The sequence below is a fragment of the Pseudorca crassidens genome, chromosome 6 (genome assembly GCF_039906515.1).
Source record: "Pseudorca crassidens isolate mPseCra1 chromosome 6, mPseCra1.hap1, whole genome shotgun sequence".
Classification (NCBI taxonomy): domain Eukaryota; kingdom Metazoa; phylum Chordata; class Mammalia; order Artiodactyla; family Delphinidae; genus Pseudorca; species Pseudorca crassidens.
The window spans coordinates 38398025-38417761 of NC_090301.1; the positions used below are offsets into that span (position 1 = coordinate 38398025).

General features: G+C 37.1%; 1 protein-coding gene across 1 annotated transcript in view; it reads right to left on the bottom strand.

Annotated features, from left to right (window-relative positions):
• The window catches only part of CCDC150 (coiled-coil domain containing 150), a 92703-nt gene that overhangs the window by 29146 nt on the left and 43820 nt on the right, over positions 1 to 19737 (bottom strand). The window contains 1 exon segment of the mRNA XM_067741143.1: positions 12894 to 12960. Within this exon segment, the coding sequence (XP_067597244.1) occupies positions 12894 to 12960 (67 nt within the window).

Sequence of the window (19737 nt, forward strand, 5' to 3'; positions counted from 1 at the left end):
TTTTCCTTAAGATTATAAGGATGATCTCTAACATGTAATCAAGGTTTAAAAGGATAGATAGGTAACATCAAACTCACTAATAAATCTTAAAATGTATTCCACTCCCAGCTAAAATTTGGCTTCAAGGGTTTAAGATTCGGCTATGAGTATTTAAGATTTTTCTCACACACTTAAAAATATACTTCATTTCTCTTGGGAAAGCTAAGAGCAGGTCAAAATCATGGGCCACAGCTTCTACGAGATGATTGGTGTCACAAAGGAGAAAGTATATACCCAGCCTATTACACTGATCACCTTTCCCAGTGAGAAGTAAATAAGAGAGGTGTACTTCCCCAGCTCATTTCATAGGTGAATAAGATGAAACAAGAAAATTAAGACTTGTGCAAGGTTACACAAGTATAGATGATTATACTTAACTGCATCGCTGCCTCTGGAAAATATTAATTAAAAGCACACAAATAGTGGCCAAATAGCTTTATCTTTTTATTGGACAACATACTGTTTCACAACCATGGTTTATCAACTGGCTTTCAGATCACCTGCCATTTCTGGGCTGGAGCTTGTCTGCTAACCCTATGGTAAGTCCCTTGGGCAGATGAGATAAGATTAACACTGAGGTGTTCGGCAAATCTCTAGGGAGATTACTTATTCAGTCAGCTCTATAGCTGCCAAGCCTAACCAGACTTCACTTCATACCATTCAGTCCACTGGTGCTCAACTATGGTTGCACATTGGAATCACCAGGGATTTAAAAAGTGTTGAAGCCTACGACTTACTCCCTGAGATTCTGATTTAATTGCTCTGGGGTGCAAGCCTGGTCATGGGGAGTTTTCCCTTTATATTTATTTTATTATGAAAAAATTTAAATATACATAAAAATTGAAATGTGCATACACCTGCCATTCAAATTCAACCATTAACATTTTTATACTTACTTATCATATATTCATCCATCATTTTCTCTATCGATCTATCAAACTATTTACTTTTTTCAATGATTCATTTCAAAGTAAATGGCAGATATCATATACTTCCTAGCATGAAGAGTTTTTTAAATTCCCCAGGGGAGCCTACTGTGTAGCTAAGGCTGAGAACCACTAATTTAGACGTCAGTGTTTCTACTGAAGTTGGTTTAAGGCAGGTCTAGCCTTATTAGTGGCAAGCTTCCTGCTCTGAGGACACTTTAGGGACAAAACTCACATGGAGTGAAAGAACAGTATCATCTCATGCACAAGTCAATTCTACTGCCTTGCATCTCAATTTCCAGGTTATTTCTTTTTAGGAATGTTATAAAAATTCTGCAAAAAGGAGAACATATGCGATGGAGGGAATCAAGATGGTGGAGTAGGATGATGCTGAGCTCACCTACCCCTACAAACAAATCAAAAATACATCTATATGTGCAGCAGCTCTCAGTGAAAACAAACTGGAGACTGGCAGAAAGATGTCTACAACCAAGGCTGCAAAGAAAGATCCACAGAGTTTGCTAGGAAGGGAGAAGTGATCAGGTCGGGACCTATGTCCCTAGTAGGGATACAGAAGAGGAGGGGATGTCACAGGTTCAGAGATCCTCCCTGGGGATTTTGGGGCTTGAACCACATATTAGGAACCCCAGTCCTGGGGACCAACAATGGAAAGTTGAATCCCACTAGCTGGTTTGAAAATCAGTGGGACATACCAGAGAGCTGTAAGAAACTGAGACTCTGCTCCTGAAGAGCGCACACACGCTTGCTTACTCCCAGGAACAAGGTAGAGGAAACAAATTAAAAATGGCCTGGGGCTCTGGCCGGTGTCCCAAGACCACCCCAACAGCTGCCCTAGCCTGCGCGGATGCCAGCTCCAGCCCCTCTTGCTCTGGAGCAGCTCCCCACTAGGTAAAGGCTGCCACTGTCAAGGAGGATAAGCACTTGGGGGAGATGGAGTGGTTCAGACTGGGCCCTGCATCTGAATAGGGTGGGGGCAATCATTACCAGTGTGTGCAGAAGTGGTGGGGTAGGAGTTACTTGGAACTCCTACTGATGTGCTGGGACCATCCCAGTGCACACCCCAGCCCACACCAGGCACCTACTCTGGACCCTTTTGCTCCGATGCAGCTGCTCACTAGGGCGAAGGCTGCCACTGCTGGAGGGGAGAGGGAGTGCACACTTAAGAGGGAACAAAACCAGCCTGGACCTGACCCTTAGGGCTTCTGCTCCAGCACCTTGATACCTGGTCCTACACCTGATAGGGTGGCTATAGCCATTGAGCATAGGAGAAGTGCCAGCTCACACCTGGCTCTGGCTCTAGCCCCTCCGTCTTTGGAGGGTAGGAGGAGACCCTCCCTACCTCCCACCAAGGTGGTAACTGCCAGCACACCCTGGGGGAAGATGTAACCTGTGCTCACTTCAGATTCAGCTCTCCCAGCAAAGCCACTGGACACGAGCAGAGTGCACAGGGACACTCCCACACAAGGACACCCCTTTAAGTTTGGGATAAGTAACTTTTACCTAGAGATACAGAAAGTTAAACAAAATGAGAAGATAAAAGAATTTATTTCAAACAAAAGAACAAAAAACACTCCTGAAAAAACAACTAATGAAATAGAGATAAATAATTTACCAGATATAGAGGTCAAAGCATTAGTAATAAGAATGCTAACTGAACTTGGGAAAAGAATAGATGAACAGAGTAAGATTTTTTACAAGGGACTAGAAAATATAAAAAAGAACCAGTTGGAGCTGAAGATCATAATAACTGAAATGAAAAGTACACTAAAAGGAATTAATAACAGACTAGGAGATACAGAAGAATGCATAAGTAATCAGGAAGATACAATATTGGAAATCACCAATTCAGAAGAGCAAAAACAAATTTTAAAACAAATTTTAAAAAATGAGGATAGTTGAAGGAACCTCTGGGACAACATTCCCATTTTAGGGGTCTTAGAAGGAGAAAAGCAAGAGAAGAAGGTTAAAAATGTATTTGATGAAATTATGGCTGAAAAAATTTATTCCTGAGGATGAAGAAACAGATTTCTAAGTATAGGAAGTACAAAGAGTTCCAAATAAGATGAACCTAAAAAGACCCACACCAAGACATATCATAATTAAAATGGCAAAAGTTAACGAGAGAATTTTAGAGGCAGCAAGAAAAAAAAATAAAGAGTAACATACAACGGAACCTCCGTAAGGCTATCAGCTGATTTTTTCCATAGAAACTTGGCAGGTCAGAAGGGAGTGGCATGATATATTTAAAGTATTGAAAGGGAAAAACCTACAAGCCAGAATACTCTACCCAGCAAAATTATTATTCAGAATTGAAAGAGAGATGAAGGACTTCTCAGAGAAGCAAAAATTAAGAGAGTTCATCTAACTGATGTTACAAGTGTTAAAGGGTCTTCTCTAAGTGGAAAAGGCTACAACAAGAAGAATTTATAGGAAAGGAAAATCCCACTAGTAAAGGCAAATATAAGGTAAAGGTTGTGGATCAACTACTTAAATAAGCTAGTACAAGATTAAGAGACAAAAATTATAAAATCAACTATAACTACAATAAACAGTTAAGGGATAGACATGAATATGTAAAATATGACATTGAAAACACAAAATGTGGGGGAGGGGAATAAAAAATGTAGCTTTTTAAAAGTGTATAAATGTATCTGAACTTAAATGACTATTGGTTTAAAATAAGCTCTAGGTCAATATATATGAACTCCACAGTAACCACAAGTAAAAAACCTACAATAGATACACAGAAACTAGGAAAAGAATACAAGCATACCACTAAAGAAAATCATCAAACCACAAGGGAAGGAAGTAAAAGAAGATAACAGAGAAGAACTATAAAAACAACCAGAAAACTAGTGACAAAATGGCAATAAGTACACACTTATCAATAATCACTTTAAATATCAATGGATTAAATGCTCCAGTCAAAAGACATAGGGTGGCTGACTGGATAAAAATGAAGACCCATCTATATGCTGCCTGCAAGAGACTCATCTCAGAGACACACACACAGCCTGAAAGTGAGGGGATGGAAAAAGACAGTTCATGTAAATGGAAGAGGAAAAAAATGCTGGGGTAGCAATACTCGTATCAGACAAAGTAGACTTTAAAATAAAGTCTATAACAAAAGACAACAAACAGCATTATATAATAATAAAGGGATCTGTACAACAATAGGATTAACTTTCATTAACATATATGTACATAATATAGGTGAACCTAATCAGGAGCATCTAAACATATAGAGCAAATATTAACAGACATAAAGGGAGAAAATGACAACAATACAATAATAGTACAGGACTTTAACACTCCACTTGCATCAATGGACAGAAAATCAATAAGGAAACAGTGGTCTTAAATGGCACATTAGACCAGTTGGACTTAATAGATATCTACTGGACTTTACATCCCAAAACAGAAGAATACACATTCTTTTTAAATGCATATGGGGGTTTCCCTGGTGGCACAGTGGTTGGGAGTCCACCTGCCAATGCAGGGGACACAGGTTCGAGCCCTGGCCTGGGAAGATCCCACATGCTACGGAGCAACTAAGCTCATGCGCCACAACTGCTGAGCTTGTGCTCTGGAGCTCGCGTGCCACAACTACTGAAGGCCGTGCGCCTAGAGCCCGTGCTCCACAACAAGAGAAGCCACTGCAATGAGAAGCCTGCGCACCGCAGTGAAGAACAGCCCCCATGTGCCACAACCAGAGAAAGCCTGCACACAGCAATGAAGACCCAATGCAGCCAAAAATTGAAAAAAAAAATAAATAAAGTTTAAATGCATATGGAATGTTCTCCAGGATAGACCACATGCTAGGCCATAAAACAAGTCTCAACAAATTTAAGAGAACAGAAATTATATCAAGCATTTTTTCTGAACACAATGGTATGTAACTAGAAATCAACTACAGGAAGAAAAATGGGAAAACCACAAACATGTGGAGACTACACAACATGATATTAAAACCTATGGGTAGGTAAAGAAATCAAAGAGGAAATCAGAAAATACCTTGAAACAAATGAAAATAAAAACACAACTTGCCAAAATCTACAAGATGCAGCAAAAACAGTCCTAAGAGGGAAGTTTATGGCGACACAGGACTACCTCAAGAAAAAAGAAAAATTTCAAATGAACAACCTAACACGCCATCTAAAGGAATTAGAAAAAGAATAAAGCCCAAAGTCAGCTAAAGGAAGGAAATAATAAAGATCAGAGAGGAAATAAATGAAAAGGAGACTAAAAAAAAAAAACACCAATAGAAAAGATCAATGAAACTAAGAGCTGGTTTTTGGAAAAGATAAATAAAATCAATAAGCCTTTAGCCAGGCTCTTTAAGAAAAAATGACAGAGGACACAAATGAACAAAATAATAACTGAAAGAGGAGAAATTGCAACTGATATCACAGAGGTACAAAAAAACATCAGAAGAGAATACTATGAACAGCTATATGCCAACAAACTGGACAACCTAGAAGAAATGGATAAATTTCTAGAAACATACAATCTTCCAAGACTGAATGAGGAAGAAAGAGATAATCTGAATAGACTGATCACTAGTAGTGGAACTGAATTAGTAATCAAAAAACTCCCAGCAAACAAAAGTCCAGGACCTGACAGCTTCACAGGGAAATTCTATCAATAATAAACATATAAAGAAGAGCTGATACCTATCCTTCTCAAACTACTCCAAAAAACTGAAGAGGAGGGAACACTCCCAAATTCATTCTATGAGCCCACGATTACCCTGATACCAAAATCAGACAAAGACACCACAAAAAAAGAGAAAATTACAGGCCAACATCTCTGATGAATATAGTTGCAAAAATCCTCAACAAAATATTAGAAAACTGAATTCAACAATTATAAAAAGGATTATATACCGTGATCAAGCGGGATTTATTCCAGGGATGCAAGGATGGTTTAATACCTACAAATTGATAAATGTGAAACACCACATTAACAAAAGAAAGGATAAAAATCACATGATCATCTCAACAGATGTAGAAAAAGCATTTGACAAAATTCAACAACCATTCATGATACCAACTTTCATCAAAGTTGGTATAGATGAAACATATCTCAACATAAATAAAGGCCATTTATGACAAACCCACAGCTAACATCATACTCAATGTTGGAAAGCTGAAAGCTTTTCCTCTAAAATCAGGAACAAGACAAGGATGCCTACTCTTCCCATTTATATTTAACACAGTATTGGAAGTCCTAGACACAGGAATCAGACAAGAAAAAGAAACAAAAGGCATCAAACTGGAAGGGAAAAGGTAAATCTGTCACTATTTGCAGATGACATTATACTTATATATAAAACCCTAAAATCTCCACCAAAGAACTATTAGAATAAATTAATTTGGTAAAGTTGTAGGATACAAGATTAATATACAGAAATCTGTTGCTTTTCTATACTCTTATGATGAACAATCAAAAAGAGAAAGCAAAACAATCCTGTTTAAAATCACACCAAAAGAATAAAATTCCTAGGAATGATCTTAACCAAGAAGGTGAAAGACCTATACTCTCCAAAACTATAAAACACTGGTGAAGGAAATTAAAGATGATATAAGGAAATGGAAAAATATCCCATGTTCACAGAAATTTTGGTAAAATGTCCATACTACACAAAGCAATCTACAGATTTAATGCAATCCCTATCAAAATACCCATGACATTTTTCACAGAACTAGAATAATCATAAAATTTATATTGAACCACAACAGATCCTGAATAGCCAAAGCAATCCTGAGAAAAATGAACAAAGTTGGAATTAACATATTCTCCCTGACTTCTGACTATATTACAAAGCTACAGTAATCAAAATAGTATGGTACTGGAATAAAAAGAGACACATAGATCAATGGAAAAAAAACAGAGTCCAGAAAGAAAACCACACATATATGGTCAATTATTTTACAACAAAGGAACCAAGAATATACAATGGGAAAAAGGTAGTCTCTTCAATAAACTGTGTTGGGGAAATTGGACAGGCAGTTGCCAAAGAAAGAAAATGGACCACTAACTTATACCATTTACAAAAATTAACTTGAAATGGATTAAAGACTTGAATGTAAGACCTGAAACCACAAAACTCCTAGAAGAAAACACAGAACACTCTTTGACATACATTGTAGCAATCTTTCTTTGGTTCTGTCTCCTAAGGCAAAGGAAACAAAAGCAAAAATAAAACAAATGGGACCTAATTAAGCTTAAAAGCTTTTGCACAGCAAACAAAACCATTGGCAAAATGAAAAGACAACCTACTGAGTGGAAGAAAATGTTTGCAAATGTAATGACTGATAAGGGTTTAATATCCACACTATATAAACAGCTCATACAACTCAATATCAAAAAACCCAAACACCCCAATTAAAAAAATGGTCAGAAAACCTGAATACACATTTCTTCAAAGAAGATGTACAGAGGGCCAACACGCACATGAAAAGATGCTCAACATTGCTTATCATCAGGGAAATGCAAATCAAAACCACAATGAGATATCGCCTCACACCTGTCAGAATGGCTATCATCAAAAAGACCACAAATAACAAACGTTGGCAAGGATGTGGAGAAAAGAGAACCCTAGTGCAATGTTGGTGGGAATGTAAATTGTTGCAGCCATGTGGAAAACAGTATGGAGGCTGCTCAAAAAACTAAAAACAGAACTACCATATAATCCAGCAATTTCTCCCAAGTATGTATCTGGAGAAAATGAAAATACTAATTCAAAAACCCCAATGTTCAATAATAGTGGGGGACTTTAACACCTCACTTACACCAATGGACAGATCATCCAAACAGAAAATTAATAAGGAAACACAAGCATTAAATGACACAATAGACCAGATAGATTTAATTGATATTTATAGGACATTCGATCCAAAAACAGCAGATTACACTTTCTTCTCAAATGCGCATGGAACATTCTTCAGGATAGATCACATCTTGGTTCACAAATCAAGCTTCAGTAAATTTAAGAAAATTGAAATCATATCAAGCATCTTTTCTGAGCAAAACGCTATGAGGTTACACATCAATTACAGGGAAAAATACATAAAAAACACAAACACATGGAGGCTAAACAATACATTATGAAATAGCCAAGAGAGATCACTGAAGAAATCAAAGAGGAAATCAAAAAATACCTAGAGAAAATGACAATGAAAACACAACGATCCAAAACCTATGGGATGCAGCAAAAGCAGTTGTAAGAGGGAAGTTTATAGTAATACAATCCTACCTCAAGAAACAAGAAACATCTCAAATAAACAATGTAACCTTACACCTAAAGGAACTAGAGAAAGAACAACAAACAAAACCCAAAGTTAGCAGAAGGAAAGAAATCATGAAGATCCAGAGCAGAAATAAATGAAATAGAAACAAAGAAAACAACAGCAAAGATCAATAAAACTAAAAGCTGGTTCTTTGAGAAGATAAACAAAATTGATAAACCATTAGTGAGACTCATCAAGAAAAGGAGGGAGAGGACTCAAATCAATAAGATTAGAAATGAAAAAGGAGAAGCTACAACAGACACCGCAGAAATACAAAGTATCCTAAGAGACTACTACAAGCAACTCTATGCCAATAAAATGGACAACCTGGAAGAAATAGACACATTCTTCGAAAGGTATAACCTTCCAAGTCCAAGCCAGGAAGAAACAGAAAATATGAACAGACAAATCACAAGTAGTGAAATTGAAACTGTGATTAAAAATCTTCCAACAAACAAAAGTCCAGGACCAGATGGCTTAACAGGTGAATTCTATCAAACATGTAGAGAAGAGCTAACGCCCATCCTTCTCAAACTCTTCCAAAAATTGCAGAGGAAGGAACACTCCCAAACTCATTCTGTGAGGCCATCATCACCCTGATATCAAAACCAGACAAAGACACTACGAAAAAAGAAAATTACAGACCAATATCACTGATGAATATAGATGCAAAAATCCTCAACTAAATACTAACAGAATCCAGCAGCACATTAAAAGGATCATACACCATGATCAAGTGGGATTGATCCCAGGGATGCCAAGGATTCTTCAATATATGCAAATCAATCAACGTGATACACCATAGTAAAAGTTTGAAGAATAAAAACCATATGATCATCTCAATAGATGCAGAAAAAGCTTCTCACAAAATTCAACACCTATTTATGATAAAAACTCTTCAGAAAGTGGGCAGAGAGGGAACCTACCTCAACAAAATAAAAGCCATATATGACAAACCCACAGCAAACATCATTCTCAATGGTGAAAAACTGAAAGCATTTCCTCTAAGATCAGGAACAAGGATATCCACCCTCACCATTATTATTCAATGTAGTTTTGGAAGTCCTAGCCACAGCAATCAGAGAAGAAAAAGAAATAAAAGGAATACAAATTGGAAACGAAGAAGTAAAGCTGTCATTATTTGCAGATGACATGATACTATATATAGAGAATCCTAAAGATGCCACCAGAAAACTACTAGAGCTAATCAATGAATTCAGTGAAGTTGCAGGATACAAAATTAATGCACAGAAATCTCTTGCATTCCTATATACTAATGATGAAAAATCTGAAAGAGAAATTAAGGAAACACTCCCGTTTACCACTGCAACAAAAAGAATAAAATACCTAGGAATAAACCTACCTAGGGAGACAAAAGACCTGTATGCAGAAAACTATTAAGACACTGATGAAAGAAATGAAAGATGATACCAACAGATGGAGAGATATACCATGTTCTTGGATTGGAAGAATCAATATTGTGAAAATGACTATACTACCCAAAGCAACCTACAGATTCAATGCAATCCCTATCAAATTACCAATGGCATTTTTTACAGAACTAGAACAAAAAATCTTAAAATTTGTATGGAGACACAAAAGACCCCGAATAGCCAAAGCAGTCTTGAGGGAAAAAAACGGAGCTGGAGGAATCAGACTCCCTGACTTCAGACTATACTACAAAGCTATGGTAATCAAGACAGTATGGTACTGGCACAAAAACAGAAATATAGATCAATGGAACAAGATAGAAAGCCCAGAGATAAACCCATGCACCTATGGTCAACTAATCTATCACAAAGGAGGCAAAGATATACAATGGAGAAAAGACAGTCTCTTCAATAAGTGTTGCTGGTAAAACTGGACAGCTATATGTAAAAGAATGAACTTAGAACACTCCCTAACACCATACACAAAAATAAACTCAAAACGGATTCGAGACCTAAATGTAAGACCGGACACTATAAAACTCGTAGAGGAAAACCTAGGCAGAACACTCTCTGACATAAATCACAGCAAGATCTTTTTTGACCCACCTCCTAGAGAAATGGAAATAAAAACAAAAATAAACAAATGGGACCTAATGAAACTTAAAAGCTTTTGCACTGCAAAGGAAACCATAAAGAAGACAACCCTCAAAATGGGAGAACAAATCAACAAAGGACTAATCTCCAAAATATATAAATAGCTCATGCAGCTCAATATTAAAAAAACAAACAACCAAATCCAAAAATGGGCAGAAGACCTAAATAGACATTTCTACAAAGAAGACACAGATGGCCAAGAAGCACATGAAAAGCTGCTCAACATCACTAATTATTAGAGAACAAATCAAAACTACAATGAGGTATCACCTCACACCAGTTAGAATGGGCATCATCATAAAATCTACAAACAACAAATGCTGGAGAGGGTGTGGTAAAAGGGAACCCTCTTGCACTGTTGGTGGGAATGTAAATTGATACAGCTCAACATCACTAATTATTAGAGAACAAATCAAAACTACAATGAGGTATCACCTCACACCAGTTAGAATGGGCATCATCATAAAATCTACAAACAACAAATGCTGGAGAGGGTGTGGTAAAAGGGAACCCTCTTGCACTGTTGGTGGGAATGTAAATTGATACAGCCACTGTGGAGAACAGTACGGCGGTTCCTTAAAAAACTAAAAATAGAATTACCAGGTGATCCAGCAATCCCACTACTGGGCATATACCCAGAGAAAACCATAATTCAAAAAGACACATGCACCCCAATATTCACTGCAGCACTATTTACAATAGCCAGGTCATGGAAGCAACCTAAATGCCCATCGACAGACGAATGGATAAAGATGTGGCACATATATACAATGGAATATTACTCAGCCATAAAAAGGAACGAAATTGGGTCATTTGTAGAGACGTGGATGGACTTGGAGACTATCATACAGAGTGAAGTAAGTCAGAAAGAGAAAAGCAAATACCGTATATTAACACATATATGTGGAACCTAGAAAAATGGTAGAGATGGGCTTCCCTGGTGGCGCAGTGGTTGAGAGTCTCCCTGCTAATGCAGGGGACATGGGTTCAAGCCCTGGTCTGGGAAGATCCCGCGTGCTGTGGAGCAACTAGGTCCGTGAGCCACAACTACTGAGCCTGCGCGTCTGGAGCCTGTGCCCCACAACAAGAGAGGCCACGATAGTGAGAGGCCCGCGCACTGCGATGAAGAGTAGCCCCTGCTTGCCATAACTAGAGAAAGCCCTCAAAAAAAAAAAAAAACAAGGTACAGATGAACCAGTTTGCAGGGCAGGAATAGAGACAGAGATGTAGAGAACAAACATATGGACACCAAGGGGGGAAAGCAGCTGGAGGGGGTGGTTAAAAAAAAAAAAAAAGAATTCTTTTTTACCCTTCAAAAAGTTGAACATCGTCCTGAATAGGAAAATCTACAGACAGAGACAGAGAGTAAATTAGTGGTTGGCAGATGCTAGGGGAAGGCAAGAATGGGGAATGACTGCTAGTGGGTACAGGGTTTCTTTTTGTCATGATGAAAATGTTCTGGCATTAGACAGTGGTAATGATTCCACAACTTTGTGAATGTACTATAAACCACTAAATTGTACACTTTAAACGTGAATTATATCTCAATAAACCCATTATTTTAGGGGGGGAAAAAACCCAACGTTCATAGCAGCATTATTTACAATAGCCAAGATATGGAATCAACCTAAGAGTCTATCAACAGATGACTGGATAAAGAAGATGTGAGAATATACATATATATTCTCTCTCTCTCTATATATATATACATATGTGTATGTATATATATACACACACACAGATATATATAGAGAGAGAGAGAGAGAGAAAGAGAGAGAGAGAATATTATTCAGCCATAAAAAGGAATGAAATCTTGCCATTTGCAACAACATGGATGGACCTGAAAGGTATTGTACTTAGTGAAATAAGTCAGACAAAGAAAGACAAATATTATATGTTAACACTTATATGTGGAATCTAAAGAATAAAACAAAGCAATGAAAATAACAAAACACAGACAGACCCACAGAAATAGAGAATAAACTACTGGTTATCAGTTGGGGGAAGGAAGGTGGGAGGGGCAAAACAGGGGTAGGGGATTAAGAGGTACAAACTACTATGTATAAAATAAATAAGCTACAAGGACTGATTGTTCAGTACAGGGAATATAGCCAATATTTTATAATAACTTTAAATGGAATATGATCTATAAAGTATTGAGTCACTCTGTTGTACACCTGAAACTAATGTAATACTGTAAATCATCTATACTTCAATAAAGAGAGAGAGAACATAGGCTTTCTACATTGGCAGCAAATGACCATGCATAAAATAATTATAATAAAGTTTTATACTGTCACAGAATGAGCCTTGGCTTCACAATTTTAGGTTTCAGTATTATATTATAGGTGTGTAGATAGAAGTCACCTGGATTTGAATGAGGGACCAAACTTAGGGAGGCTTAAAAACTTGTCCAAAGTTATAGAATTAGTAAATGACAGAGCTAAGTCCTCTCAAAATCCAGCAAAATTTAGCTTGACAACTGGCATTAAAAAATTAGAAAACAAAAATCAAAAAATGAAATCTCATACCTGTAGTCTTCCCTTTTCATAGGCCAGTTTATTTTTACTCAGTAATTTTTCGCAAGACATTTTCCACCTGCTGTTGGGCAAGCTGATAAAGCAAACACAGGTATCAGTACCTCTAGGCATAGAATGAATAATCATTTTCTTTCTTAAACAAGTATTTATACCCTTACTATTTCTAAAGTAATGAATCCAGGATTCATATTTATTTGCTATTGCTACCTCTTGGTCTGTCTTTAGATAGCTGATCATAGTGTAATATGAAACATGTAGAGAGACTGCTAATGAAAATATGAGTGCCCTAGGACTCACAGTTGTTCTTTGTTTCCTAATTCTCTTCTTGCTATGTCAAGTATTCCTTTGTAGTTGCATCCTAACCCAGATGTGGGGTGGTTTTATCAGTGGTTGCAGATATGCAATTTGTGGATTATATGCGGTCGGCCCTCTGTATCCACAGGTTCCACATCCACTGGTTAAACCAAATGTGGATCAAAAATATTCAGGAAAAATAAATTTCCAGTAAGTTCCAAAAAGCAAAACTTGAATTTGCCACACATGGGCAACTGACAACTATTTAAATAGCATTACATTGTGTTAGGTATTATAAGTAATCCAGAGATGATTTAAAGTATATGGAAGGATGTGCATAGATTATATGCAAATATCACACCATTTTATATAAGGGACTTGCATCCACAGATTTTGGTATCTGGAGGGTCCTGGAACCAATCCCCCACAGTTACTGAGGGATGATTGTACTTATTTAAGACAATGGGAGCGACAAATGATCACAACCATTTGGTCAATAGCAGACACCTCAGTTACCATAGTAAAAGGCAGTAAAAAAAGAAAAAAACAAAAGAAATGTTTGTCGGAAACTCCAACATTGTTTGATCAAGTACTCAACACAATGTTATCTAGGACAAACATTACTGAAGTCTCTATATTTCATGAAATTATGTATTTAAACATTCAAACAGCCTTTAATAATGAGTTATTTTTTTTTCCTCAGACTTTGTCAGAGGAAGTAACTATAGTTTTCTCTTGATTAAATTTTGAACCTTACTGGTACTTCAGGAACACTATTAGTGACTGAATATAGAAGTTTTCACTTTCCATAATCAATTTCAGTGTTACATCTTAATAACAGGAAATACTGATATTTGCCATATGTCAAAATCATCTTCATAAGTCCATTGTAGGAATAATACACACACAAGCAGATGTGACTAAGAACACGAATTCTTAATCACGTAGGCCAACCAGCTGCACTATGGGTCATTTCCAGTAAATTTTAAGTTCAAAGTCTTAATAACATTGGTAAATATCCTAAGTTGACATAATCACTATTTCTGCTTTACATTTGCTTAATTTGTGAATAACAGAACAAAAGGGCCTTTTCAGCATTTAAAGCCAAAGAATTTAGATGTTTGTTTTATATTCAACTTTGGGCTAGTCTGTAAAGATGAAACCATGTATACTGGGATATTAATTTACACAAGAGACATTCCTCACTATCTCCAACATTGTTACAGCTATTCTTTACTCATCTCTTTGTAGTGCACTTTATTTCATTTTAAATATTGTGAATATTTTCCAAATAAAAGTAAAAACACATTCCAAACTAGATTACTGTATAACATGTAACTCATTTCTTCCTCTGTTCAAAATATTTTCATGACAGCATATATTCTGTTAAGAGGTCACATTAATCTGGAGCATTGTTTTCTCCTTGGTAGTTGTCTTGGCTAGAAGAATTAAGCCATTTTAGACATTCTAGACTTGATAAAAACCTATGGAAAAATTATAAGTAGTGATCAGTCCCACTGTAAAATTATGCACATTCATTTTAAAATTTATACCCAATATCAGATCAGTGGGTAATTAACTATTATGGCTATCTAGGCATTTGTCCTATCAGATCAATATTTATTTCATACCTACTTATACATATTCATACTTCCAGTTTTTTAAAGTTTCACTTTTTCAAAAAAAGTTTTTTAAATAGATCTTTATTGGGGTATAATTGCTTCACAATACTGTGTTCGTTTCTGTGTTAGTACAACAAACTGAATCAGCCATATGCATACATATGTCCCCATATCCCCACCCTCTTGAGCCTCCCTCCCACCCTCCCTATTCCACCCCTCTAGGTCATCGCAAACCACCGAGCTGATCTCCCTGTGCTATGCTGCTGTTTTCCCACTAGCTATTTTACATTTGGTAGTGTATATATGTCGATGCTACTCTCACTTTGCCCCAGCTTCCCTCTCCCACCCTGTGTCCTCAAGTCCATTCTCTATGTCTGCATTTTTCTTTAAAGGAACTAATTTATTTATTTATTTATTTAGGCTGTGTTGGCTCTTCACTGCTGCGCGCGGGCTTTCTCTAGTTGCGCTGAGTGGGGGCCACTCTTCCTTGCGGTGCGCGGGCCTCTCATTGTGGTGGCCTCTCCCGTTGCAGAGCACAGGCTCCAGGCACGCAGGCCTCAGCAGCTGTGGCACACGGCCTCAGTAGTTGTGGCTTGCAGGCTCCAGAACAGGGCCCAGCTGCTCCGCGGCATGTGGGATCTTCCCAGACCAGAGCTCGAACCTGTGTTCCCCGCATTGGCAGGCAGATTCTCAACCACTGAGCCACCAGGGAAGTCCCTCTATGTCTACATCTTTATTCCTGTCTTGCAACTAGGTTCCTCAGTACCATTTTTTTTTTTTTTTTTTTAGATTCCATATATATGTGTTAGCATATGGTATTTGTCTTTCTCTTCCTGACTTACTTCACTCTGTATGACAGACGCTAGGTCCATTCACTTTTAATCGTTGTGTGTTGCTCCCACTAAAGCAAAGGAAAATATTTTTTTAAAGCATTCAGACCAATAAAGTATTGGTTTCAAAATAACCTAAGGAAAATGTAGACTGCTATCAATAAATAGGAGGCTAGTAATAATATATTATCATAACATTAGTCATCAATTTTCTGTCTGTGGAAGACATACAGTCCTCCTTTACCACAATATCTTTCATTTTGGAAACTATGATGTAAAATCATCCCATGAATGCAACATTTGGGATTATGTTTTGATCAAGCCTTCAGCGGAAAATATATCACAAGGATGGCCAATAACGCTACAAAAACAAAGCTACACCATAACCATAAAAGCTGAATTATTTGAAACTTAAAATTCAGTTCCAAGTCCTATAAATCAAAGTGCCCAATGTGTTGCAAAATGTAGGTATAGCTTACAAAAAGTCAAGAGCCAGATTTAACCAAAAATATGCTAGCTATTACAAATAAAAACACTCAAAAATAACTTTGCTTGCCTTCTTGGAATGTGGAAGGCTTTTTATTTTTTTAAATAACTTGGACAGTCTGGGTCTCTTATAAAATGTGTCCAAAATTTTTTCAAATAATGGCACTTTTTTCCTCAATAAAATTCCCTCTTTTAGGCAAAGGCATAAAGAATTCTATTACTCTTTCAAATACACTTTTAAAATAATTTCCCATTTTTGCCACCAAAGAAAACACTAATGCACTGATAAATGAAAACTAAGAAAAATCAAATGTGATACTGTTTGACACAAAGTCACTTATTTAAATTTATGACAAACAAAAATAAATTGTTCCAGTTGCTAAAGGAAAGTAGATGGTAAGGCAGTAACTTAAATTACTGTTTTCAGATTATTTAAATAGGCCCTGTACTTAAGAAAATTGATGGAACACCAGAAATTAGAGGGAGACCACTTAAATGAGTGAATATCTCAGATTCTGAGTTGTGGAATGCAGAACTCAATGTAACCTTTGCTTAAATAATCTTGGCAATATACTATAAAGATTATTAATATACAGAGCAAAACAGAAACTGGAGTATCACCTGAGAAACAGCATACAAAGAAAAATGCTAATGGTTAGAATATACATTTTAACTCAAGCACAAAAACATCACTCCTTGGAAAAGCAGGAAGCTAACACAGAAAGAATTATCTTAAGATATGAAAGGTAGGTTGATAAGGATCAACAGTAAGCCACAAAGTGATTTCTAAAATAATTTTAAACATCTGGGTAAGCTCTAAAAGTTAGCAGAAGCTGTTAGAAGGATACATAAAACCAAGAGATAGTAGCATCTTGGTAAAGCTGTTTTATAAGTAGATTGTTAAGTAGGAATTTTATTCAAAATGTTTAACAACCAGTATGACATAGGCCCCCGCAAATGGAACCAACTCTGTCACCCTCACAAGTATACACTGACTGAATGCCACCCTAGTTTTGAGAAATACTACATTTAATACATTGTTTAATTTCAAGTCATTATAATCCTAGTTGTGTATGCAACTAATTCTACTTCTGTCTGGTGCTACCATTTGAAAATGTGTGTTTAAAATACAAATGAGAAGTGGGGCAAATAGTCATTTAACTTGAATCCAGGAATAATAACTTTTTCACATTTGGATCTTTTCTCATTGCATTTCCCTGCATGACTGCCTGTGGTAACGGACTTAAATTACACCATCATTCATAGCAAACAGACTTGTGGTTGCCAAGGGGGAGGGGAGAATGGGGGAGGGAGGGAGTGGGAGTTTGGGGTTAGCAGATGCAAACTATTATATATAGAATATATAAACAACAAGGTCCTACTGTATAGCACAGGGAACTATATTCAATATCCTGTGATACACCACAGTGGAAAAGAATATTTAAAAATATAAAAGTATAACCGAATCACTTTGCTGTACAGCAAACATTAACACAACATTGTAAATCAACTATATTTCAATAAAAAATTTTAAAAATTACACAGTCATTAAAGTCTGAAATGGCAAACATAAACCTAAAATTAGGAAGTGTGAGAAAAAGAAGAAATGATATTTATACAAGTATACTGTATATGCTGGCCCTGTGAGGGGCACTTTACTCACAGTATGACATTTAATCCTCACAGCCTGGTAAGACAGACATGACCCTCTTTGTGCTCTACCGAATCAACATTTCTTAAACACCTATTATGTATTAGGCGCTATGGTAGGCAAGAGAGTATACAGATGAGTAACTACTCTTCTTGCATTAGAAGAGAGTGAAGGCAGATACATAAGCAGGTCAATTTCTAACTTAGTAGTTAGAAATGCAGTAACTATTTTGATATGGGTATGCACAGTAGAACCCCACAGTTAGGGGAGATCCCCTTGGCGCTGAAGGCCATAGAGGTTAAGAACTTGCCCAGGTCACACAGTAAATGGAGCCAAGTATTGTAACCAGGTCTGAATTTAAATCTGTGGTGTGGCATACACAACACACTCATATGTATATCTCTAAAAATCAGTAAGAGGTTATACTGGAGGGTAGTTTTTATTGAGAATTTCAAGTGTTAATTCTCAAAGAACAAAAATATACTGCCGGCATTGAATGGCAATAGGTTTAATAACGTTGCTCGGATTGAAAAAAGAAAAAAAAAAGTTCTTAACCTCTCAAGACTCATACAGCCAAGTGAAGCACTTCCAGGCAGGCTTGGTCAGAGAAGGTTCTATGCATAGACATATAAGCTGGAATTGAGGTATGGGATATCACTGGGAGACCTTAATCAAGAGGTGCTGTGGACAGGCAAGAATCAACATTGAGCAAATCACTTGCAAGACCCGTCAAAGTCACTAATAGGATAAGGACACAGTCCTGCTCACTGGCAGTAGAGACATGAAAGAATCATGCAGACTGAGATATGGTCTTCCAGAGAGACCCAAACCAGGTGGGTGGATAAGCCCAGCTGAGGCCTGGCCAACAGGAAAGGACATGGATGAATCTTTAATCTTGGTGGAGGGAGGCATTGTTTGAGACAGTACCAGGAATTAGAGCTAATGCACCTTGCTGCTCTGATAGGAACTTATAAGCTTTCTTCTGAGACAGACAGTTGAGATACTAGGAATTCAATAAATGTTAGCAATGCTCTATGTGCTTTACATGTATTAACTTACTTAACCTCAACAACCTCCTAATAGTAGTATGATTATCCCCATTTTGACAGATTAAGAAACTCAGGCTCCGAGAGGTTAAGGATCACACCCAAGGTCACAGCCAAAATTGAAACATAGATAGTCTGGCTCTAAAGCCACGAAAATGTAAGAGTATTTATACATATATTTTTAATTTTTATTTATTTATTTTTGGCTGTATGGGGTCTTCGTTGCTACACACGGGCTTTCTCTAGTTGCAGTGAGCGGGGGCTACTCTTCATCGGGGTGCATGAGCTTCTCACTGCAGTGGCTTCTCTTTGTTGCAGAGCACAGGCTCTAGGCACGTGGGCTTCAGTAGTTGTGGCTCGCGGGCTCTAGAACGCAGGCTCAGTAGTTGTGGCGCACGGGCTTTAGTTGCTCTGTGGCATGTGGGATCTTCCTGGACCAGGGCTCAAACCCGTGTCTCCTGCATTGGCAGGCAGATTCTTAACCACTGCACCACCAGGGAAGTCCCAGGATTTAGATTTAGTCTCTGTAATTTTTTATAGTTGAAGTAATGAGCAGCTTATGACAGAGTTTGAAAGAATTTAGTTCCGATTAAGGCAGACTTCACATCAGCGCCTTCTTTGGAATTTTGAAAGATGATTTGCATGTTATAGAAGCAATGGCTAATTCTTTCTCAAGTATTCAGAAGCACATGGGAAACTTATTAGCTGTTTAACATAACAATCATCTCTTTAAATCTCCTTCACCTGGAGATGTTTTAAGAATCCTACCATTTATTTGTAATGGATTGACCTTGTCAAATAGCTTTTAGGAATCCAACTTACTATTGATTTCCTAATGGATGGAACTGTCAGAAAGAGAAAAAAAATACAAGTTTGTTCCTCACAATTTATGGAAAAGAAAATATT